The 26,208-nt window shown below is 41.1% G+C and overlaps 1 protein-coding gene across 2 annotated transcripts in view; it reads left to right on the top strand.

Moving 5' to 3' along the window:
* The window catches only part of GAK (cyclin G associated kinase), a 75,725-nt gene extending 59,152 nt beyond the window's left edge, over positions 1-16,573 (top strand). For both annotated transcript variants that reach the window (XM_075079870.1, XM_075079869.1), the window contains exons 22-28: positions 625-795; positions 6,873-7,007; positions 7,369-7,488; positions 10,553-10,765; positions 12,196-12,344; positions 13,698-13,874; positions 14,347-16,573. In XM_075079870.1, the coding sequence (XP_074935971.1) occupies positions 625-795; positions 6,873-7,007; positions 7,369-7,488; positions 10,553-10,765; positions 12,196-12,344; positions 13,698-13,874; positions 14,347-14,448 (1,067 nt within the window). In that variant the 3' untranslated portion in view covers positions 14,449-16,573. The remainder of the gene's footprint in view (positions 1-624; positions 796-6,872; positions 7,008-7,368; positions 7,489-10,552; positions 10,766-12,195; positions 12,345-13,697; positions 13,875-14,346) is intronic.
* Positions 16,574-26,208: the final 9,635 nt, after the last annotated feature.

The following is a 26,208-nucleotide window of genomic DNA, read 5'->3' as shown; positions in this document are numbered from 1 at the left end:
TTGAGGATTTTGACCCTAGAGGGCAGCAGAAACATAAAGATCTCAAGTGATGATTCCAGCTGACTGTCACATGTTACCCCATGCTAACTATAAATACTCTTCCAATTAGTTTTTAATTCGTTGTGATCACTAGAGACCTGTTGAAAGCCTTGCTTCTGTTGCTTTTCATTGAGTTGATGCACCTTCTGCCCCAGAGTCACCAATGCCTTCAAGTGGTAGTATGAATGTTTTACTTGATATTCTTTTCAGTAGTTTAATAGTCTGGTTTGTTTAAAGTCTTTGCAAGTTTGGTATTAGAGAGCATTTAACAAATGTAATTCTTCTGTTTGTATGCAGTTGGTAACTCAAATTTAATGTCTTACATGGATGAAATTTAACAATGTTATTTAATGTATGCAGCTTTGCTAAGGATTTGTGTTTGAAGACATAGCTGTTCATATTGTGTATGGCTGAAATACTTTTTGTACCAACATGAAAGTACAGATATCTGGAGGAAGGGGCAGGTGGTGACTCTGCCACAAAATTCTCAGAAGGCTGCTGCAGTTACCAACATGAGCTCTACCTTTTGTCTGTGCCCCCAGAGGAGTAAGTCTTTTTCAACCTTGTCTTTTGCTGCTTTTTCAGCTGATCCTTTTGACCCATTTGCAATGTCATCAAGTGTAGAGAATCAAGTCCTGTCTGATCCAGACCTCTTTGGGGAATTTCTTAATCCAATCTCAGTGTCTACACCTACTACATTTCCTTCTGCACAGAGTTCAGCTCAGACTTCTTCCAGCTCAGACTTCTTGAATTTAGGTAAGTGTGCGTCTGGTGGTCTGCTTCTCAACAGTTTCTGCTGCTCTGTGCATTTGTCTTTCAGCTTGGTCAAGGTGGATTAGTGTCTTAACAGATCTACTTGTTGTGACTGCTGTTTTAATTAGCTCTCTATTCTGGGGACACAGATACAAATTCACCAAGTAGCAAGGTTTTCCTGTATAATGTCATGCTAATATTTATGATGTAGAGGATTTCTAGCATTGCTAATGTTCTGTTAGGAGCTGGAGTTTCCTCTGAGAGCTCTTAGAACAGAGGCTACACAAATATCTGCAAACTTTCAAAATAACATTCTGCCAGGTAGAAAGTTTGTATTCAGATTTTAAAGATTTTCTGGAAGATTTGGGGGAAAAAAAGAGCAAGTACAGCCAGTTCTTAAAATGCAAGCTGAGGCTAGCTTGGACCTTCTTGACCTAAATGCATTTTGGTAATATACTTATGGAGACATTATGTAATACTCTAATCTTATTTGTTTCATTTAATTTCTCTGACGTATTCTTGGTGAAGCTTTTTCCTCATGCATTTATTTTAAAATCTATTCATCTTTAAACAAAAAGCTTTGTGTTTGGTCTTCCCATTTTTCCATCCTAAGCATGTTATTTCCAAAGTGTTACTAAATCGAAGTTCTAAGCATGCTTTTTCCTTAAAGAGAAACATACCCTTGCAAAAATGGAGTGGTAGAGCCAGAAGTATTGCTTTTTAAACCTGATTTTCAAAGAAAAGTGTGGGTCCTCCCCATAGGGATGGGAATTGTGGTCAATCTGTAACAGCTCTTCTCTGCAGCCCCTTCATCCTTACACTGGTCCCTTGCTCCTGTGTGGGTCCTTCCCATGGGATACAATCTCTCAAGAACATGGGTCTCCGTAGGGTACAGTCCTTCAGATACAAACTGCTCCACTGTGGGTCCCCCACAGGCTGCAGCTCCTGTCAGGAGCCTGCTGCTGTGTGGGCTCCTCTTCATGGGCTGTGGCTTCCTCCAGGACACCTCCACCTGTGTGGCATCCTCCACAGGCTGCAATGTGGATATTTGTTCCACTGTGGTCTTCTCCATCGGCTGTGTGGGAATTTCTGCTCTGGCTCCTGGAGCACCTCCTCCCCCTCCTTCTCCAGTGACCTTGGTGTCTGCAGTGCTGTTTCTCTCTCACTTTTCTCACTCCTCTCACTTTTCTCGCTCCTCTCCTCTCACAGCTGCTGTGCAGTGTTTGTTACCCTTTTTTACATATGCTTTCCCAGAGGTGCCATATCATGGCTGAGGTGCTCAGCTGTGTCCTGTGGTGGGTCTGTGCGAGCTGACTGTGTCCAGCTTGGAGTAGCCCAGGCCTCCCCTCACAGAGGCCACTCCTGCTAAACCCCCACTTACAAACTGGAGACAGTTAGGAATGGTGGTATCACATTCCCCACCCTGAATCCAGGAGCGTTTTCTTCGCAGAGGTTATTGCATGTGGTTTTGAATTGCCCCTCCTCGTTGGATAATCAGTCTAGTTGACCCTGTCAACTGTGTTAGCTACAGAGAAACTGCTTTAAAAAGATGCAGTATTTGCCTGGCTGAGATGAGGGCTTCCTTCCTGAAATAAAATGCTAGCCAGCTGATTGTCCTCTCTACCATGTATTTAGGCATTATATTCCAGTTGTGGTGAATTCTGCTGAGATCATCCCACTTGCTGCTACCTTTGCAACATTTTTGTTCTGTCCTATAGATGCAGTAATAGCTGTATGTTTTAATTGTAATACTTGTATAGCTGCCAGTCTTGTGTCACTTTTTGTTATGACTCTATTGTTGTCACTGCATGAGGTTACCAAACAGATGATAACTTTTTTCTGTTTGGCAGATCATCTGATCAGTACTGATCTGTGGAGCATCATCTCAGCAAAAATCTGTCTCAGTCCAGAGGCAGGGACCTCAGGAGATTTAGCTGACCTTCTCAAAGCCATGTCAAGTAGAGCAGGCTGCTCAGGACCATGTCCTTGCTGATTTTTATTATTTATGAGGATGGAAACTCTACAACCTCCATGGGCAACCTGTGCCAGTGTTTGACTCTTCTTGCAGAAGAAACTTTTCCTGTTTAAATGGAGTTTCCCGTGTTTCAGTTTGTGCCCATTGCCTCTTGACCTTCCACTGGGCAGCACTGAGAAGAGTCTGGCTCAGTCTTCTTTATTGCTTCCTACTAAGCATTTATACACTTTGATAAGATTGCCCACCCCCAGTCCTTCTCTTCTCCAGGTTAAACAATACTAGCACACTTAGCCTGTTCTTGTATCAGAGGTACTCCAATCCCTACATGAGAGAGAACCCTTTTATGTACTAAATTTAAGCTGGAAAAATACATAAATGAAAATTTCTGCACTCTAAATGTTTTCCTGCAACCTCAAGGAGACCACCATCAATATTCAGCTGTTAGTAACGTTTGAGCAGGTGCAGAAGAAAAAGGAAAAATATGTTGATGTCTTACTTCAATGCTTATTGTTTTATGCTTACTCTTTCTGATTTTGGTTGATAACTTGCACCCTGGTAAATGCATTAGTGTACCTGCTATTTTAATGTAATTTCTGGAGCTTTCTGGCACAGGGAAAAGATACTTTAAATGTATGTCAAATAACAGCTCTTCTATGTGGTTAGCTGCAATGAAGTATGTATTTGAGCCTTTAGGATTCCATCCAGTAACAGGTATCAATTTTAGCTAGGAGGTTAGGAATATTAATAGCTATAATGCTTTTAATATTAACGAGTGAGTGTGAGTGAAAAGACATGACAGCTAGTAACTGGAGAAGGGCAAATGAGAGTGTGTTCTCAAATGATATATTTAGAAGAGAACTGTGATAAAAGCAAAAGAAAGTGCAAACATTAGGTCATTAAAGTGAGAAACAATTTTAAACTCACTAAAAATAAACTTATTCAAAATAAGCTGCAGCAATGAGATGGTGAATCTACTGCTGGAGCAGTAATAAGTGTCTAGAATTAAATTTTAGTGATGGATACGCTTTATTCAGTAGCAAGCAACTACTAAACCTCTAAAGATACCAAGAGAAAAGCTGTTTCAGTGAACACAGGTTCACTGAATTAGAATTTTAGGCTTTTATTTCTCAATGTGGCTTGAAATTTAAAATCATAGGAGTTTTAAAATGTAATTTCCATTTGTAGGAAAGGTAGTTCTTAATGAATCTGGTCTGTTAGTGCATTTTGTCCTGTAATCTGAGCATGCTGAGCAGTTGCTGTTAAAACGACAGTGTATTAACAAGGTAGTTTAATTTCCTTAGTGGGTATCTGTTAAGTGAGCACTTTTGCAAACAGAATTGGTTTGCTTGCGTATGCAAGTAGCGGGACATCATCAATGCAAGTTGAGTCAGGCTTGAGCTTCCCTCTTCGAGAATGAACTGATCTGGTCACAAGATAGCAGGGGATGTGGAAGGTGATCAAAAGAAACCTGAGTGACCAGTGTAGTCTTCTCCTTAGTAGAAGTTAGTTTCTGTGACAACTGAGTTCTGTCAGGCTTTAGACAAGGTTAAAAAAAATCTTGCACTATACTCAACCAGCCTCTTGGTTCACTGAAAATCCTCTTGTCCTTTGATTAAAGGATTTCCTGTAGAGATGACAAGTTAAATAAAGAAAACCTGATGTGAAGTTGTGTGTAGGATATAGTAAAAGGCAGGTCCCTTATTTTGGGAAGCTGGAAAGTGTGATCTGATTACCACCAACTTATGTCTTAGCTTGGTTTGAGCAGTGTTAGTGAAGAACTATGCCCTGACCTCCAGTGCTTTACTGCTGTATGGCTAAGGATTATAAATATGCACATTAAAGAAGAACCTAAGGGACAAGTAGGTATGGATCTGCTTGCTCATGGTCTCAGTTGCTTCAGTTTTTGGAATATTTAGCTATGCTTCATATTTTACCTTTTCTTTAGACATTCTGCTCCTTTACCTTAATGTGTCTGTATGAACTCCAGTATGCCAGGTTACAAAAATAAGGGATTCAGCGTATGGTCTCATCATACCTCTTCAGAATGTGTAGAAGTCAGTATCATGCTGGTAATGCTATTTGTTAATGTTAAAATCTATTGTAGTGTCCAAGCTGTACAACTGGAAAGAATATAGTGTAAGAATAAACAGTTCCAGGAGGTGATTAATATTATCTGTTCAGTATATTGTAAACAGTGTACTCCATTGTTTGTACTATTCATAGTGAATTTACTGCTGTACCTAGCATTAGGCTACTCCCTGCTTTGTTCAGAGTGGGGGAGATGATGAACTTGGCTGCTCTTAAACCAGCAGTTTTAAGACACCTGACTCCTGTAGTGCTCTCAATCTTTCAAATGCATTCAGCTGTAGTTTACTCTTATTTCTCTCACCTTGGTTTTATCATAGGGAAAGTGTTAATTCCTTAAGTGGTTGTAAATTTCCTCATGCCCTTGTAAAAAACTTCTATTAGGAGAGATCATAAGCCAAAATTTTTTAGCTTAAAAATCAATACTAATATTAATTCAAGGCCCACTTAATGTTTGGGAGTGGCATATGGTACAGCAAATTTCTAAACTGATTAATAGATGCGTTTGGATACTTCGATGTTTATAGCCAGTGACGCTGCTGTGTAGCAGATAGCTGGGATCCTGAGAACTGAGGCAAATAGATGCTATTTCTTCTGTGGTTCAGAGGCAGGGAGATGAGGCTTAAGTCTGGAGAAAGGACTGAAAATTGTACTGTATCTTCAGAAGATTTTTGGCGGCTACTTCATGCATTTTTACTTTGTTTTCCTTTGCATGCAGCAGAGGTGACTCTGCTGTAACATAGGCTTTCGGCAGATTATTTGTTGCAGGGTATTTGGTGTGCTCTCCTTGCAACTGCAAGATCTAAGTATAAGTAGAATTAATGGATTGGGGTGGTGGAAGGGATATTTGCTTCAAATTATTTCATCAAATAAGATAAAATAGCTTGTGTGATTTGGTACCAGTATTCAGAATTTAAAGTTGAGAAGCTGAGAAGTGAAAAGCCATGATGCAGTAGTCAAAACATCCGAAGCATCAAATGGTTTTTGTAAGGATGGCTGGGTTAGCTTTCCAAGCTTCAGGTCATTGAAATGTCTTAGAGCACCACTAAACGTACTGGCTTTGCTGAAATATCACCTCTCCCTGTAGCACTGACTGTTCTCATGGCATTGAAGGGGTGGTTCATTCAAAAGCTGTCCTTCTTCACTGTGAGTCTCTGCAAGCTGTGCTCAAAGGGAACGCTCAGAGCTGGTATGCAGCTTTGTGTTCCTTACCTAGGACCTCTCATTCTGAGGATGGCTCACTTCATACCCTGTGTGAGTGAGAAAGAGGGGAAGCATTACCAAGTGTCAGGTTATAACTCTGTGTTGGATGGGACGCTTTCTAAAAGTTAGCGGAAGCACCCTTGCATCCTTTTGAATGTGACTGTTTCATTGTCTGTCTTCAGTTGTCGTGGTGGTTTTGTTTTGCACGTAGAAAAGCAGCTTTTATCCACAGAGCTAGTGATTCTCAATCTTTTCCCAGAAAAGATCACTTTTCCTGTATCCTGCTCTTTAATTGCATGCACTCCTTCGTGTATCGAACCCAAAAGGACTGCTAGTTTGTCAGGAGCTCCATTTGTCACATGAGTTCTGGGGTAGGCAAGCTTGCAATTTGAAGTGACCAGGCTCCACCTGCATAGCACCCAGACTGGGCGATATGGAACACCATTTCATGAAGTACTGCTGCTTTCTGGTTATGTGCTGTATTGTCAGAAACAGCAGTGTCCTCTGAAGCCATCCCTTAGTAGTCCTTTTGCCCAGGAGACCTAAGCTGTTAAATTCATAGCATTGCCTGTGCATGAATATACTTTCTCTATGAAGCGCATGGGAGGTTTCAAATAAAAATGAAGGCATGCTAGTAGTAAAACCCTTCTGAGTCCTGTTTAAGACTGCATGACTGTGTTACAGAGAAATATAAGCAAGCCATGTAGTTGGCCATTGTAGCTGACAATGCGGTATATAGCTCTATTGGTATTGGCAAAATTTCCATTATTGTGATGGTTTTATTAAAAGAATAATCACAAGATTTTTTCTTCTATAGGGAATTTGATATCGGAGCCACCTACAATATCAGCGTCTACAAGTCACCCAGACCTCTTAGGTGGATGGGAGTCTTGGGCAGATTCCTCAGCAACCAGCAATGTAGCATCACCACAGATTAAGCCTCTTGTTGAAGGTACTATGAAATGAAATCCTTCCATTAGAGGGAATGAAAAATACTCCAGACTTGGTCAGTTTAATCACCTAAACTGCTGAACGTGACTTTATGCCTTTTTGCTTTGTTGCTTAAAGGACTCTATGCTCTTGTGCTTAAATGTCCCTTTAGTAAGGCACATGTAGTTTTTCAGAATAAGTTTAAGGCAGAGTAACCAAATATTTCCAGTTGTCTATTGTAATGGTGATCCTTGTCATGGTAAAAGATGTCATAGAGCAGAATGGTGGAGAGGTTTACATGAGGTGTTGTGGAAATAGTACTGTTATTTATTCTCTCAATTTCCAAATACATGAAGTACATTATATGTTTTCCTATTATACAGGTCAAGCTCTTACCACTGGGAGCCAATCCGGTGTGTCTTCAAGTCTATCTTTCAGCCAGGCTAAATCTCAAAGCTTTGATCCTTTTGCTGATCTTGCCAATCTTGGATCTGGTCTTCCAGGTAAGATCTTACTTTCAAGAGACTCTAATGCATCTACAGTTTGATTTGCTTCTTGTACCAATAAGTGTAACTGATAGCTTATATAAAGGAAAGTGTTTACTTTTAATTGTAAACAACCAGCTTGAGGCAGTTGCTGAGAGCAGACAAGTAGCAAGAAAATGTCAAATCTTTGCAGAGGTTGTGTGAGACATCTCGAATATTTCAGAAGCTAACCACAATTGTGATTTAGAAACCATATAAATACTTAATGCTTCAGGGTCTGGGTGACAAGGCAAGAGAAACCAGGGGGTGCTGATTCAGTAACTGAGCATGAGGATTCTTAGCTAGCATTGATTGGTACTTTGTTGTGAAGGATATATAATGAAAGTTGGATTAAATTATTTAAATCTAAAGTGACAATTGTTTTCCTTTTAATTCAGTACTTTCCTTCAAATTCGGTAGGCCTTCATGGTCTGCTACTCAGATGTCATGTTTGTAAGATGAGGACAAATCAGGCCCATATTTTGACACCAGTACCATGATCATTATGAACATTTGACACTTTGCAGTGCTGTGCACAAGAAGTTATGGAAGTTCATAGAATCATTAAGGTTGGAAAAGACCTCTAAGATCATCAAGTCCAACTGTCAACCCAACACCACATGCCTCCTAAACCATGGCCTGAAGTGCCATGTTGACAAATCTTTTAAATGCCTCCAGGGATGGTGACTCTACCACCTTTCTGGGCAGCCTGTTCCAATGCCTGACCACTCTTGCAGTAAAGAAATTTTTCCTACTATTAAATCTAAACCTTCCCTTTCACAACTTGAGGTAATTTCCTCTCATCCTATCACTAGTAAACTGGGAGAAGAGACCAACACCCACCTCACTACAACCTCCTTTCAGGAAGTTGTAGAGAGCAATAAGGTCTTCCCTCAGCCTTTTCTCCAGAGTAAACAACCCCAATTCTCTCAGCTGCTCCTCATAAGACTTGTTCTCCAGACCTGAGTACAGGGGCATGATTGCTCCCCTACTGCTGCTGGCCACACTATTCCTGATACAAGCAAGGATGCTGTTGGCCTTCTTGGCCACCTGGGCACGCTGCTGGCTCAGGTTCAGCTGGCTGTCAACCAGCACCCCCAGGTCCTTTTCCTCCACACAGCTTTCCAGCCACTCTTCCCCAGTCCTGTAGCATTGCATGGCATTGTTGTGACCCGAGTGCAGGATCTGGCACTTGGCCTTCTTAATCCTCATACAGTTGGTCTTGGCCAATCGATCCAGCCTGTCCAGATCCCCCTGCAGAGCCTTCCTACCACCATGCAGATCAACACTCCTCCCCAACCTGGTGTCATCTGCAAACTTACTGAGGGTGCACTCAATCCCCTCATCCCGCCATTGATAAAGATATTAAACAAGGCTGGACCCAAAATAGGGGAACAACACTTGTGACCGGACACCAATTAGATTTACCTCCATTCACCACAACACTCTAGGCTTGGCCACCCAGCCAGTTTTTTACCCAGTCTTACAGTTAACTTTCAAAAGGAAAAATGACTGATGTCACTGTGCTAGTTAACCTTCTCGGGCTTGAACTGATTTTTTAGGGAGTTGTAAGAACTGGAGTTTAGACTCAGTGTTATGTTTTTCATAGGCATGTTTTGGCCTTCATGTACAAGTCATTATTCTGAATGAAGAGTTAGGAGAATGGAAGGTGCTTAATTACAAATGCTGTATAAACAGAAAAGAATCAATAGCTAAAGGTAGTTAGTAGTAGCATATTAGGCTAGTGGTAGGATACCAAGTGTTCTTTATCAGAAAGGAGGAGCATGGTATTGGAAGGTTCCTGCTCATACCAAGGCATTGTCTTGTCCTACAGGAAGAATTCGTTGGCCTTGAAGGTTGAAATAATATAGAATGCTTTGAAAGAGTAGTAGAATGAGATTATTTTTCAGTGTGCAAGGCCATGTACTATGTCTAGTAACAGGGATTTTTTTTTCTGTAAATTTTGCAAGTTAGAAGTGACTGAAGACTGAGTTGACTATGGAATTGGATGGTTTCATGAAAAAAGCAGTGCAATCCTAGATTTAATCAGGTGTTATATTGCAATACTACATTTTATAGGATGTAGTGTTTAGAGGTATAGTATGGTATCTCTTACATGGCCCTGGGGAGACATGTTCTTGTATGTATATGCAACTTGTCAAGGGAACTGAGTTTCTAGGAACTTTTCCAAAGCAAGTCAATCAAGGGTGATTTAATGGTGGCTTGGTTTAAAATAAAAAATCTCAGATTTAGTCTCATCAGTGAGACAAAAAGCTGAATAATGAATTTAAAAGGTTGGAGCTTTATTCTGCTACATTTGTTTACAGTAAGTATTGTAAAGCAGAGAAAAGGCCTTGTGTGTTCTTCCCAAAGTTGCTTAGCAGCTTCACCTGCTAAGCAGTATTGCTTATACTGGTTTAATGAAGGGAAATGAATTAAAAAAATTGAATCAATAGTGTGTTGATAGACAGAAGCCTATAGATCAAGCCAGGGTGATTACAACAGTATCTCCTGCAGGCTTCAGTGCTTTTTTTATTCATGTGCAACATTCCCTGTTAATGCTGCTGTGGAATGAAGTTCTTAACTATGTTAAAAAACAGTGCAAGAGATCACTAGACTTCAGAAACACTCATTTGAAAATATTCTCAATATGTAACATTTTCTTGATCATATAATTAGTTTTTTCAGTGTCCTTTGCATATTAATGGACATTGAAATATAGTAATTGGGAGGCAGAACTGTCTGAATTATTTTCTGACCTTACATATGCCTGGCCAATCAGACAAGAGTGAATGCTTCTGATAAAACTGACAGTTGAGAACTTGAGCTGTAAGAGGCTGGAAGACTAGCTCTAGCTCCTGCAACCCATGTTACTTGTAAATGAGACTCTTAACTTCATTTTACACACACTTCTGTTATACTTGTCCTTGTATAGTGGTGTAACTGTAAACTGCGTGGTTAGATTTCAAGGCTAAACTGTCTTACTTGTATTAAGCAGGTGACAGATACCAATCTGAACATCTAATTTATTATTTATTGTTAGGTTCCTCCAGTAGTGGAATCTCAAGTAGTGGCTTTGGTCAGAAGACCACTCCATCTCAGAAGTCAGGAAATAAGTGGCAGAAATCCACAAAACCACAAAGTACTTCATGGCAGTCCCAGACTAAATCCAGCCCAGCAGCTAAACCCAATTACACAGTAAACTTTAGTGTTATTGGAGGACGAGAAGAAAGAGGAGTCAGAACCCCAAGCTTTGGTAAGTTTTCTGAAGGCATTGCTTATAATGGCCTGTGTGAAGTTAGTCAGGTGTGCTGTTAGCTGCAGAAACTCTTCTACTGTTATCTTTTTGTTTACATTTAGTTTGTATTTAGTAAAAATCTGAAAAAAAGCGTGGCAAATCTGGTCCAGCTTTTGCAAAACTATGCTGGAATATCGCAGAGAAAAGCTGACCATGGCCCAAATATACAGAAATTTGGGCATAAAGTCTGAAGGCTATATTCACTCACCCACCTGGGTACTGGTTTCGTATTACTGTGTTAGAAAGGTAAACTTGATCTATCCAGGGAGAGATGGCTGATAACATTGCTTCATGATAGTCCACCTGTGATACATAAGTAAAAGGATGCAACATTTTTCCCATCTGAAGAATAGTAGCTAGTCTTAACAAAGACTGAGGCTAAATTTTTGGAAGTTCTTGTGTTTCAAACAAGGATAGGGGTGGGAGCAGGTAGAATCATTCCTGGAACTAGCCCAAGATGTTCCAACTGACTAGGCAAACCTAGAGGTATATGGATGAGCATGGCCTCCTCTACATTAACCTCCCTGGAAAATTTTATATTCCTGATGTGTTGGTATTAGGATTATGCCTCCCTTTCTCTGACATATAAGTGAGCTGCAGGTACTTCTGTAAGCTGAAATGATTCTGTTGATCTGTATCTGGAAGGAGGTGGCAGGATGGAAAGGCAGTGGGCCTAAGCTGCTGCACTAGAAAATCTAGAGAACAGGGGGTAAAGAAAATCCAATTAGCATGATGAAATGCTGTGAAACAGAACAAGGGATGTTGTGATTCCACATCCTTGAAAATAGGTGGACCTCAACCGGACAAGGACTTGAGAAATTTATCTAGCTGTCCCTGTTTTGAGTGGGGGTTGGACTACATGCCATCCAGATGCCCCTTCAGAATTCAGTTATTCTACAGTTCTCCAAAATTTTTTTGTTCTGTAATTTCTATAATGACTACTCATTATATTCCCTCATTATTCTGTGTAAAATTCAACATACTTAAATGTTGACTGCATAGTTTTTACTAGAGTATTGAGGATACGGTAACTTGAAAAACTGCTGCACAGTGGTTATAATTACTTTATAGTGGAAAAATGGAACCATTATATCTACCTATTCATGGTTTTGGAATACTCCCTCAAATCTACTCCCTTTTTGAAAAAAGAGGACATGCAAGTATTTAGTCACATGTATGCACATGAGATTATCTGTTCTGCTGGACTGAAAGCTTGTCAGTGATCACTTTTATTCCTGTTGTTCTGCTAGTCTTGTGGAGCTTATCAAGCCACTGAAGAATATTTATTGTGGTAGTGAGGAATGTCATGCAGCTGTGTCTAAGTGCAATATATTCCCCCCATTAGTGTATTCTCCTATAACTTTTTAATGTTGTTCTCCTTTTTTTAGGTCAAAAGCCAAAAGTTTCAGAAAATGACTTTGAAGATCTCTTATCTAATCAAGGCTTTTCGGCTAAATCTGATAAAAAGGGACCAAAGACCATTGCTGAGATGAGAAAACAAGAAATGTCTAAAGATATGGACCCCTTGAAACTCAAGGTTTTTTTAACAGTGATTTTGATTTAAGTATAAATCTGAGCCTAAACTTAGAACTGCTGATAACAGAGTAGAAAGATACAATGACTAACAGGGCAAACTGAGAAAGCAGGATGAAATTTTATCTATATTTAAATCTTATTAATTAGCATGAACAAAAGTCAGTTGGCAATGAAGCAGCAGTGACAATAGCATGAAAAGTGGTTTTGCGGGTGGAACACAAGTTTCTGTTTGTTTCAGCTAAGCTGGGAGAATTTAAGAACCTGTTTTCTTGTCAGTCTTTTTCTTGAAGCCAGAACTGTTCTTTATCTCTAGTGTTCCCAAATATGTCCTTAGAAAAGATAGATTTGGCTGATTAATATAAAACTATTCTTTAAAAAACAGGCAGGTGAGAATAGCTGCCTTCAGGGTGATCACTTACTTGCGTTTACCGGTTAGCAAGTGCTGTCCTAAGGGATTACTAGAAGATGTGGTTTTGGAGGTGGGCTGTAGAACTAGCCTGTGGGGTGTTACTGGATCACCTGCTCAGTTTTTTTGTCATACTCATAACATCACATAGTAAGGTACTTTCAGTTTTGCAGTCGTTGTGGTGCTTTAGAAAAAGGGCTTTGGAGGGATGCTGAAATTTGTTTTCACAAAGTGTCTTACCTGAAGAGTGTGCACAGCTTGCGTGGGTAGCTTTTACTTCCATAAATGGAAATCAATAGATTTCTATTTCCTATACTTGCTGCTGATAGAGGGAGGAGATTTTCATACTACATAATGCAGTCTTTAATGAAGACACTGTATGCTATATCACAGTGGCTTAACACTGCTGTTAAAGTCTGAAATGGCCAGTTACTGTAACCAGCTTTCACGGGGATATCTGAAAGAACACTTCAGTTTGTGCAGCCCTGCAGGTTGCTTCAGTAAACATTAATAGTTAATATATGTGATCTGAAACTTTTCTATGAATAAAGAATTTTAGTAAATTAATGTTGTGCCCTGACAGGGAGTTAATGTTAATTAAAAAAATCTGTTACAATTACTTCTGTCAATTCTTTTGTCATCATTTATACAGGGCTTTAATATACAACTATCCTAGTAATTTCTCTTGCAATGACTGAATTTCTGCAATAAACTAATAACAATGACCTAACCCCCTAGTGGCGGATGCAAAATACCATTCTTGGGTGGCTAATGATCTGGGTGACAGAAAGAAGACAGTAGTAAGACAGTTGGACTTGGGGGATGAATGCAGCGAGACATCTGTACTTGAGTCTTAATCATGTAGTCTTGTACAGTATGAAGTTTATGTCTCTAGGCTGAGAACGTTTATGGTGCTGCATTCATTTCTATACGTTCTGTTTTTCCCAGATTCTCGAATGGATTGAAGGAAAGGAGAGAAATATCAGAGCATTAATATCCACTCTTCATACAGTGCTTTGGGAAGGGGAAAGTAAGTGGAAACCAGTCAGCATGGCAGACCTAGTAACTCCTGAACAAGTAAAGAAGTACTACAGGAAAGCAGTACTTGTAGTTCATCCAGACAAGGTGAGTGTGTTCCTCTGATACTTCCTTTAGAAGGAGTACAAACTGCTTTTACTACACCATACTACTCACTGACAGATGCTGCAGCCTTGCTTCTTGATCAGCAGTCTAGATGCTTTTCGCTTTCCTTTCACTGTCTTCTGAATTTGGTGTCCTGACACAGCACAGAATTTAAAAGATAAACGTTAACAAATGAAAGATCCCATTAAGGTTGTACTGAGCACCAAAGTCAGCTGGGAATACTGTTTTTAGCTAAATTTCAGTTACTTATGAATTGCACTTATGAAGGCTTTGGCTTTGTTTAAAATACTTATGGCAAACTTTGGTTAAGATCAGAAAGGGCTGTGTGTCTGCAAAATTGTATTAACGGAAGAGTCTAGAGTTGTTGAATGAGATAATAAATACAAAAGGGGCGAGATCTTCCCTAGCCACATAATTCCTAATATTTTTCTGCTTCTACTATGTTCTGTTCCAGGCCACAGGACAACCTTATGAGCAGTATGCCAAAATGATCTTCATGGAATTGAATGATGCGTGGTCAGAGTTTGAAAACCAGGGATCAAAGTCCCTTTTCTAAAACTTCACTGTTTACAGAGCTACTTCCAAAAACTGGAGCTGAGAATTGTTGTGATTCCTATTGCGTCTAGAACTTATGAAGCGCTTTTCCATGATTTCAGCACAGTTTCTAATCATGCACTTAAATGTGGTGATGTATTCTGTAAGATGTGGAGTACAAAGCATTACATAGATGCATTAAGAAAACAGCTGCTCAGTACTTGAATAAATCATAGGCTGGAAGTAAAGATTTCCTTTCAGTTTATATAGGGTAAAATAGAATTTTAATGAAGCTCCATGATTTCTGGTATACAGTATTAATTATAAATCATTCCAATTTCATTGATCTTTGCTTTACCCCTACCTTCCCCAATTTGTTTGTTACTTTCAGTAGTTTTGTAATTCAGTTTTGGTGCCTGTTGCCTTATTCAAAGTGCTTCAGTTATCAGCAGTGAATTTGCTTGGCTTGTCTCAAACCTGAAGGTGTATATTTTCATCTGTATTTTAGATAATCAATCTGATAATCATTCTGTAAATAATGGTTTCTGACAATACCTGTGCTCCTTACAATAAATTAACAGTTGTTTAGCCAAAAACACCCCAAATGTGGGAAAGTCAGCCAGGGTTCCTCTTGATTTTTAACTTTTTTACATATGAATCTAGAAACAAATCTTGGCTTTAAGGTTTCCATGTTCTGCAGTTCTGTTATTTATTATGGACCTTTGAAAAGCTGTAGTCTGACAAGTGCTTATTTTCCTAGTTTTTTAAATGGTGTCTCTTCCTTCCAATTTCAGTGGAACATTCCTTCCATTGGGCTTCAGATACCCTTGACAAAAATAACATTATTCTGAAACTTGAAGTGTAAGCACAAAACATTTTACTCAGCTTTGATTTGTCTGAGTAAATACTGCATTACTCATTATCATCTGGAGAGCATTTAAAGTGCTTTAACACATTCTGCGGCACGTCTGAACTTCTGTATTTTTGAGATACGCATGACATGAGTGTAACATGGGGTGAATTGGTAGACTGTTGCATTTCTGCCCAACAACCTTCCATGCACTAGCTAGTGCAAGATGAGTAGAGACACAACTTGATAGAAAAACTTGCCACGTTTTCTCATCCCTAGTCAGAAGGCAGTTTTTCACTAGTGCTGGGGTGACTGAATGCGAATGACCAATGACTGTTATAGTCTGTGTAATAGCAAAATGCAGTTTTCATATCAAGTTTTAAAATGTTGAATATTAGTGTGTGGTACTAGAGCTTCGGCAGCAGTCTCTTGAAACACTACTGTTGGGCATTGAAGGGGATATTTTGATCATCTTGCCATTTCACATTTTGCATACTTAACAGAGGGGAACCTGTACCATTATCAGAGTTAACTGTTCAGCTGAGCAACATTTGAACAGAAAACATGATATTCTAATGCCACCTGAACAGTGTGTTGGATGAGGATTTCCACTGCAGTGCCAGCCTGAGAGCTGATGAGTTAGAGACTTGTGAACATAGGTTGCAATTCATAGTCTCTAAGCTCAGATCTAACACAGTTTCTTATTAACCTCTGATAAAAGGTTTTGTGTATGTGTTTTTGTATATTCACATATATATTCAGCTACTGTGATTTTTTTTTTTTTTTTAAGATGGAAGTCAGGGTCAGTTATGGATCAGGAAGGTTATTCATAGCTGCAGTTGTATTTCAGTGACTGCTTTGAAGCAGTCTTAAATCTCAGTAGATTTCTTCATAAAAGCAGATAACTTGCTGCCTGATTTAGAGGTAGAGCTAATCCTTTTTCCTTGGGACCCTTCATAAATATTTTGTATTCATGGCCTGCATCCATGGAAATTAAAGGCTTCTGCTGGTAGAATAGATTTGTTGGAGACCTGCATGGCTTTTTACAGTTCTAGGACAAATGTTATTTCATAATAGGTTTAAAAAGACACACACAGATATTAGGAGTGCAGTCAATCAGTCCTTTATATAGCTGAGAGATAAAGCAATTTGTGGGAGCTGGTTTTAGTAAGGAAGGACTACTTCAAAAACCCATGTCCCTTTCAGCACATACAAGCAACATAATTTTGAGTGACACGTTTCTAATTGCTCTTTTCTTGAAATATGTGCATAAAAATTAAAACTGAAAATTGAGAGGAAAACGTTTTATTCTCTGCTTTGTATGTTTGGTAGCATTTTCTGGATGATGTCTACATTTCTGTTTTCATTTGCCTGTTCTTGTTTGCAAAATTTTCTTAACAGTGGAGAAGAACCTTTGAGGTCCTCGGTGACCAGGGGAACATGAGTGCACATGTTTTATCTGGAACTCAAGATATCTTGAAATTGATTCTTCCTTTTTAAAATTCTAGAAAATAATGAAGTTTGGGTGGAGATTCTTCCAAATGCCATTTGATAACTGAAACTTCAGTCAGGTTGACAGGATGCCTCATTTTATGGCTTAATCAGCTTTTGTCCTCAGTGGAGGAACTCACTGCCTCTTTCTCTCTATGTAGTCAAATTTTGGTGCTAGGAATCTGGGAGACACTCAGTTGGGTAAACTCTCGAATCTTGACAATGAAACTATTTTTGGGGTTTTTTAACTGCATCATTTAGCTGTGTTGCATACAAGAGTGCAAAAAGCTGGATTTCAGTAACGCCCTGTAAGCAAACTTTAAAAATTCAAGTGATGAACAGAAATACAGTAAACTGAAGTTTTGTATTCTTTAGAAGATCAAGCAGCATGAGAAGCACTAAAGGTGTTTCATAGTGTAAGGCTTAATATATTTGATTTTTTAGTTGCAGGAATTTGGAAAGAGAGATGTTAAGGTAAATTTTGAATAAACATATTCAGTCTTAATGTTGCTGTTAGAAGAGAAGGGTCATCCAGAAGTCTAGAAGGTCTGTTTGCATTAATATTAAAACAGTAATTAAAAAAAGGTAAAAACTGGGAATGAGGGCTTTTCAACCACTCTAATGCTCTGTCCTTCATTGCTAATTGGTTGCCTGCTGTATGGGATAGGACTGCGCTCAAACTATTAGACAAACTAGTAGACACAAGTTTCTCTGGAGCTGTACACTTAATGTCCACAAGCTGAAAAGCTTTTAGAATAGGCTACAGAAAAATTGATTAAGGTGAGACTTGATTAGAAACTGTGAATTCTCTCTGGGCTTAAGATGTATATTTTCCATTCATGCTTATTATTCATTGCACACTTAAATTTTCAAATGTTGAAGTGAAATAATGTCCTGAACGTTAGACTTTATATCTGCTTCTGCTGACTGCAAAGCTTGAGGTTGAGGTAACTGAATGTTGCCATAGATTAATGTTGTGTTGACCAGACTTCACGTGTGGTACCTGAAGTTCTATTGTGAAGCATCTCCTTGACTCTTGCAGCAAATCACTGTGCCTTTTGGCCCGTGTTTGTAGTTCCTTTGTCTGTTAATGACAACTAATACCATGCCTTCTTTGCAGCCTACCAGGATCCAGTTCTTAAAAATCAGTAGCTTGACATGGTTATTGCAGGAGCAAAGAAAAACAGTGCAATATAGGTTAAGGGAAGAGTAGAGAAGAACATTTAGACTCTAACCTACATCTCAAATTTTACTTTCTAATTCTTTCTTCATTGACTTATCCTTACCTACATCTGCTAAAAACAGACCTAGAACAGCTTTTCCAGCCTGTTGAGAAGTGCTGACTGGCTATAGACAAGTGGCAGTACCAAGTGCTTGGCTTTTTTTTGCAGAAGTTGCTATAAAGCAGGTATATAGTAGGGCAGGTTTCCACTAGTTATTGCTGAATTAAGTTGCTTATGTTACATTTCTGTTAGATATGGAGAGTCAGGAAACTGAACATGTAAAACAGAGATCTGTGAAGAAGAATTGGTGTTAAGACAGTGTGGCTAGAGCCTGCCAAATGGAAAACAGTATGTTTTGACCGTGTTGGGGGAAATCAGTTGATGTCTTCAACCTTGGGCATGCCTGTCTGGTGTTTCCTAGTGCTGTCAGATTTCCTTGAACTTAACAGCAGGGAAGAGAAAAAAAATGAGCAGTTAAGCACTTACACTCATATTGAATCATGGGGTTATGCTCGATATTGTTAGTAGGTAGTGATTCCTGGATGTCGAGCCTGGGAGGGAAAGTTCTCCGTTGTCACCTGGGTAAAGTTCAGGTAGTTTGCTAATCAATGGTACCTTCCTTCAGCAAGTACAGAATGAAAAACCTACAACAGTGCTGATGAAATATGTTTCCTTGGAACAGTGGCAAAGTCCTTGCCATTGTACCTGTGAGAGTAACCAGTGCTCATTAAAAATGCCTTGTTTACCTCCATTTTATTGCCAACTCTAGAAAGTTCCTCCAGTGTTGTCAGAGTAACAGCTTCTTCCTGAATGCAGACTACGTCTCAAAGCTGCATGTGCAGGGTTTATATTTTGCAAAAACCAAAGCAGTGTGCAACGGAGATCTCGGCTGCCCTTTTGGGACTGCTGGGCTACGTGCACCATTCCATCTCCCAGGACCAGACTTCAGTTTTCCCTGGCAGTGGCCGTTGTATTCTCTGCTGCTCACAGAAATATTTTAGGGGTTTCATAAATGTGGAAACCTTGTTGCCCTTTAGCTGTGTCCGACAATTGCAATGTAAAGAATGCTTTGTAAATAAGTTCAAATTAGTCTTGTACAGTTGCCTGTGCTTTGAGTCAGTTGATATTTTCTGTCAAGAACTTGCAGGTTATTGACCTGCAAAAGCTGTGGAAGGAAGGTATCATTTCCCACCCCTTGAATCTGTCCCTAGTGCAGAGTACCTCAAGCTACCAGAAGCCCACTGACTAGGAGCAAAGGGTGATTTGGCTGAGCTGTGGTTCTGATCTTGATGAATCTTGCAATGCTTGCTTGCTCTCTGTTTTGGTGAGCTTACTGTGGACTGTAGACTGTATTAAATTTCCAACGTACGCTCCAAAAATACAAATTCAGTCACTTTTATGAAGGATACATGTTGTCATAGAGCTTTTATTACCAAAAGAGGATTAAGAGGCATTGTGAGAACTCCCAGAACTCTGTTTAGTGGAATGTACTGTATATTTGCAATGTAGACTTCTAGAACCAATTGTCATCTCTGATAAGGACTTAATTTGCTCTGAGGTCCTTAGTGTATTTACCTGTAGTAGTGATTGTACTTTCTATACATGTGATTTTTTTCTGGTTTGGGGATTGTGAAAGGACAGAACAGATATTTAAGTCCTATTTTTTGCCATCTTTTAGGAAATGCAATGTACTGTGTAATTTTGCTACTAGTGAAATGAAAATTATACCTGTGTGTATATAGAGGTAATATAGTCAAATTAAGCCTTGTTTAAAAGTAGATTTAATGTTTGGCACAATGTCCTTGAACAGAATATTTTGCTTCAAAATGTATTACAACTTAAACAGTGATCAATTAAAACAAACAAAATGACTTTGCATGTTTCTTTCTTCAGCAAGGGGGAAATACCTGAATACCCAACGCACTTCCACTGCCTCTTTCAGAACAACATGCAAGTGTTAGAGAAATGTTTCTCATTAGTATGTTGAGGTTGGCTGAACCTCTTAGAAACCAAGTGTCTCTTCAGAAGTGTCTTCTGTTGAAGATGAGTCCCTGCAGTGTGCTCTGCGGTTTATCAGTTCAATTTCTTAGACTGCTGCCTGTGTTGGTCTGTGAGGGATTCTTGGACAGGACGTGGTGCAATGCAATGCCATCCTGTCCCCCAAGGGAAGCTCTTACATAGGTGTGTGGCAGTAATCTAAGGGAAGGAGAGCAGGAACAAGTGGACAAGACTGAGGCAGGAGGGAGGAATGAGCAGCCTGTAGGGAGGGTAGGGGAGTGGGACATATGGTGATGAAGGCCTGCAGATCTGGGGAATCTGTGGGAGAATGCTGGAGAGAGGGGACTACTAACATGGTGCCCAGAAACATCTTTTGACTCCACGCTCTCAAACAAGAATGGGGGAAGCCAGGTCTTTTATAGTTGGGAACAAGCCACTTGGTGATATTGAAAAAGTTTCTTTTAAAAAAAAAAAAGCATAGTGGTGTAGGATTACCACAGGGGCTTCCCAAGTTGAAGAGTGCAAGACAGGGAGGATATGGAAGAATCAATGGGCACAGCCAATGGAGAATGGGTGGGATAAGCATGAGGTGGGAAAGAAAAGCGTTAGCAAGCAAAGCAAAGTTCTGTTAGGGAAGGGCCATTGCCTTTGGTAATGTTTTTCATATTCTGCTTACTACTTCAACTAGTCTGGGTTAATAAGAACTGAGTATTAAGGTAGGTGTTCTAGCATTTTCTCACTGAATAATCTTTCTCCTTGTATCCCATAGAGAACATGCTGCTACTTTTGCTGTTAATCTGTTTACTCTTTTAACATGCAAAGCTGCTGAAAAATACATTGATGCCTACTTCTAGTCCTTTATCCTTCTTTAATGCAGCAGTAATGTTGCTTAGTTGCATCTTTGCAGCATACAAAGCCTCTGGCTACTCTGATACATATTTAGAAAGACTGAGTTGGGGGTACAATCCACAGCAGATGGAGGTCCTGCAGCATCAAGCTGGCAGGCATCAGTAAGGAATTACACCAGGTAGGCAGAATGTGTTACAAAGAAATAGCAGGGCCTTGAGTTCAGTATCAAGCAGAGCAAACAAAGCGGCAAGAGTGAATGGGGGACAAAAAAAGGCGTCAGAAGTAATGCCTGTAATGCTGTGCGTTCCATGGTGCGCAGAGCAGCACGCAGCAATCTGAGCCAAAGCTGTCCAAGTCTGAACTGTAAACACCTGATCTGGATGCTGGAGTGCTGAAGGGGATACCATTTGCTGTGCTTCAGCACCGCCTCTGTTGTGAGGATGAGAGGACTTCTGGCAGATTTTTACCTTCCATGGCAGAACTGCACAAAAAGCACTGAAGAAGGAAAACGAAGCATGTAGGCAGGTGAAGGCTTAATCTGGAAGGATAATTCCCTTTTAGTATAAACTGTAAGGGTTTCATCTCCTGTAATCCCTAAAGAGTACTGGCCACTCTCCTGAGGTGGCCTCTGCCCCTTAAAGGTTTTGGCACACACAAAATAATGGCTGTGAAGTTCTCTGGTGTGTAATGCTGCTGGCAGACCCACGAATTCAGTAGTTTTCTGGCTAGGAGGCCTTACAGCTAGTAAGGCCTTGCTTGACTGTTGCCAGCTGATGAACTTCACTGCTTGCTTCCCTGTACAAGGTTGTTGAACTGGTGCACATTCTGCATAATTTCACTCAGACTTTTTTGTATATTATGGCTAAACTTACCTCACCTGTCCTCACTGACTTTTCATGAAACCAGGGATGAATGCAGGAGTTTTACCAGCACCTTTTTTTTCACAACTGTCTTGCTTCACCGTGGAAGCTGCCCTCCCTTTTCCTTCTTCCAGTCCCACTTATCACCAGGCTTTGCTGCTCCTACCAGGATGAGCCTGACACTTACTAAACCTGGAAATTCGTCACCTACTTCTGTGCCCACCTGCTGCAGCTGCTTCCCCGCATGTGCAAAGGCATGAGCCACTTTCAGACCTCTGTATTTCTTCTCCTGTGTGTGGGGTGTCATGAGGAGCACATCTTCTATGGAGAGTTGAACTGTTTTACCATCTCCAGACATGAAAAAGAATGTTTGGGGATTTCCTAGGGCTGTAAAATCTTCCTAGCAATTCAGCAAAGAAGGGGAGACAGAAGGGACTCTGTTCTGTGCTCTGCTTCTCCTAATGCAGGCAGCTCCACTTGGCCTGTCCTTGGCTTTGTGGGCTCCACAGTAGGTGATAATCCTCTCCATCCTACCAGGAGAGGAGGAGGGGAGGTGGTAGGAGGTGGCTGCCCTGAGCCAGTCCTTGTCATGGCAGGCAAGGCTGTGGCCAGCACATCTCTGCCGGGAGAAGGGGCAGCTGCAGTTCCTGCTGGAGGGGGCAGGGGCTGGGGGGGGTGAGGAGCACCAGCCCTCTGCCATGCACCCCTCAGGGTGGGTGGCAGCTGTGCTGCTTCCTTGAATACAATGCACCTGACTGCAAGTTGAATTATTTATTGGAAGTAATTATGTTTCTTTATTTCGATTGCCATCTGCTGGCAGAAGGACATGTTCATAGCCATTTCACATTGAGGGTTTTTTTTTTAACCAAACCTGTGCCACATTAATCATTTTGCATCTGTTTGTGTATTTTGTACACGAATGCTGCAGAAAAGGTGTTGCTTTTGGATGTCTGAATTGATGGAGCTGATGATGCTTGAGGCAGGGCTCACAGCTGTCTTTGGGGCCAGGGCTGGAAGAACAGCAGAGGCATCCAGCTCCTCTGCCCAGGTTCTGCTGGGGAATGTGCTTTGCAGCTGCTCCTGTTTCAGGTGGGGCACTGCTGCCAGCTTTCCCCCTCCAGGAGCCCACAGGCTGTGCCTCTGCTGCTTTTTAACTGCTACCCTGTGACAACAGGTGATCCACAACTTGGAGCAGGTGCAAGTAATCTACCTTGCTGTTGTGTTAGAGCTGGAGAAAAGGGGAAGAGGAGATGTGCACCACAGGAGTTGCTGAATGGGCAGGGAGGGGAGTAGGGATGGGATGGACACCAGGCTGAAAACAGCATGGGGAAGCAAAGGGCTAGGGAGTAAGTAGGAAGATCACAGGGCTGTGGATTGCACATGCCCAAGCTGTGGTGAGCAGATGTGACCTCAGTACAGATGTACCAGTACCTAGAGTGCAGATACTCAGACACAGTTGCCTCCACTGGGAGGAGGAAGAGTATAGGCTAAGCAGCCAAAGCTTCCTGGCAGTGCAGTCTGCTGTACTGTCCCAATACTTGCCCAGAGCCTCCAGAGAATGAAGCTGTACCGGCTCTTCAGCCCAGGCTGCTTCACCCATGGTGAGGTTGTTGCGCCATCATCTGTTCCTGGGTGGTTGAGAAGGATATCTGCCTGCCCTGTCCGGCACTAGTCTCAGGGGTGACATCCTTGGCACATGCTCTGATAGAAAAGACCAATCTCACCAGCATTCCTATGGCCCACCGTGAATGCCACAAAATTCATCTGGGCAGAATGTGATGAACTTCAGCAACTCAGGTGCTGAATTAAGTTCTGCCCTGGGAAGTTCCCCATCTGAAGAAAGATGCCAACAGCCTCAAAGAAAATTTGATCTGCGTTTATTTGCCCTCATGCAGGAAGGTATAAATTTAACCTAAGTGACAGCAATTTGCAAGGAGTTGATACCAACAAGACCTTAATGGTAAAGTTTGAGTTTTACCTCAAGGAATGGTTGGAAACTGCATTTTAAATATGATCAAGCATCTTGTGTATGGTAAATAAAATTAGATGAGCTTCAAGTTCTAATTCTATTGCTGTCAAGTGTAATGTGTCTTCTTCAACTGAGAAATGATAACTGCACTTCTTTAATTTCAGCACTATGCAAATAGTATTAGAAGATTACTTGTGATGCTGGAAGATCAGCATCTGCCAGAAGATTAGCATAGGCTGGAAGATCTGTTGCTGTGATCCATGGTGGCATTTAATACTACTTATTCTTTTCCATAGACAGACGTGAAATGCAAATTAATTTCCCAAAGGCACATTTTCTAGCACAAGTACTTGTTGTTTGTGCAGCAGCATACACTGAAGTAGATTGTAAAAAACCATGTACTTACCCAGGAACGTGAAATTAAGCTCTAGGTCTGCAGAACACTGGGGGACCTTTGGAGCCCTTGGCTGTACAAAGGCTGCCTCATTTTTAATGATCCCCACTAGACAATGCACAAGGGAAGGCACACATTCACCTGCTGCTCCCACCTTTGTCCCCCTGCCAGACCCACCCCTGCACTTTTTTCCAGGAAGTTGCTAGAGTTCAACATGAGCAAAACCAAGCATTTTTTCTTCTACCCTTCTCTTAGAAACAGCTTGAGTCTTCGAATGAAAATTTCCTGAAGCCTGTATGGGAGAGCCTGGGGCATGTGGCTGGGAAGGAAGCATTATAAAGGGTGCATGACCTGACATGACCTGAGGTCTAGTATAGCAAATGACTGTTATAACGCTTGAGGTCTGTTTTAACTATGGCTGAGCTACAATGCTACAATTTCTAGGTAAGAAAAAGCCAGTCCAAGGTCTCTTAAGACCTGATTGTGTGCCAGTGATGTTTGTGGTGAGCAAACAGCCACCTTCTCCTGTAAGGAATTTCCAAGAGTTAGGAGTAATGAAGTCCTTCAAACAATCTACAACACCATGGACTTTGCAATGGGAGGTCAATACTTCTGATTTTACGTAGGAGCCATATTAAATGTAGAATTCACAGACCTCTGTTTCTTATATTCAGATGTTCGACTGTGTCTGAGATAATGTTTGTCCTTGTTCTAAACGTCCAGTTATTGATGCTGAAGCCATTCAGTTCTGGAGCAATGAGCATGAACAAGAAAGTAGCCTAGTGCTCTTGGCAAACGTGCATTGAGGCAGAACCTCATTTTCAGATATGCGTCTTTCACTGAATTATCGGCTTATTGACCTCTCCACGACTCCAGTGTTGGAGCCATCTGAAATGGTGGGTTTTCTATTTCTTGCTATGGCATTTTTGTAAAGCTGAAGTGGTTCCCTTGGAGTTAAGTATAACTGCAGTCATAACTTCACTTAGCTTTTTAGCTACAGCTCAGGTTTCCACAGCGAAGACCAGCCTGTGCAGTTGGGTACCTGGTTTGGGCCGGTGATGTGTGGACACTGTGCTGCCTGGGCTGTGCCCCCGAGCCAGGCCCAGGCGTGGGCCTGTGGGAGGCCATAAGCCTTCATCAAGGAGAGACAGGCTTTCTGTGGCTGTGCTGTCTTCCCAGCAGGCGAGTTTAGTAAGAAATTTTTATGCTTTGCAGTTCTGCTTTTTGCTAAAGGACATAATAAATACTGAAGTGCTAGTAAGATCCAGCTGAGCTGTCTGAATAATCCTCTAATAAATTGCATAATAAAGAGTGAATTCAGTAGGAGATCAGCTGTTTACACTGGTCTGTAATTGATCTCTAGCAAATAACACATCCACTTGGCATCATTCCTGCTTTCAGATATGCCATTATGCACCTTTCAGCCCTAGGGACGTAGAGGACAAGGTGGCACGAGCTGTTTCCCTCCTTTCTACTTGCAATGTCATGGTTTGCATAATCACCACGATTAGGTGTATCCTGTGCAGTGGGAGCCACTGCTGGCCGGTTGAACCACAGGGCTTTGCATGAGCAGCCTTCAGCTACACAGACTGGTGGTTGCAATGTGCTGGCTGGCAGAAATACCTTGCCAGACAGAATTGATTCTGCTCCTGCCACTGCAAACTCAACACAAATCTGATAAGGGACCTGGCTCAGCATCACTGCGGGGAGGACTGTTTGCAGGAGCTTGCTCTGGGGCTTGCAGGGCATGCTGCAGGGAGCAGGGTGGCTGTGGGATTCTGGGTACCCACTGCAGTCTTGGACCTCTGACTTCAGGGCGGATATTTTGGAAACATGGCATATGACACCTAGGAATCTACATGCTGCTTCCCCAAGGACCCTGTCCTAGACCCACCTGCCTCACTGAGTCTGGGCCCTCAGAACAGGGTCTAGGTGCATTTGCTCTTGTGGCTCCATGGCAGATCAGACCTTGGGGTTTCTGGAAAGCTCCCTGATATGCTATGATTGTGTGAGCTTGAAGCATTGGAAGTCAATCATGCAAATGTAGGTTTAATCATTCAGCATCAGAGAAGGGATCTGCCCTTCTGCAGTGGCTCCTGTCATGGCAACATACCCTTTTGTGCCATGGGTCAAGGAACTGGGTAAAAG

Source organism: Phalacrocorax aristotelis, chromosome Z (genome assembly GCF_949628215.1).
Source record: "Phalacrocorax aristotelis chromosome Z, bGulAri2.1, whole genome shotgun sequence".
Lineage (NCBI taxonomy): Eukaryota > Metazoa > Chordata > Aves > Suliformes > Phalacrocoracidae > Phalacrocorax > Phalacrocorax aristotelis.
This window is presented reverse-complemented; position numbering and strand designations above follow the sequence as displayed.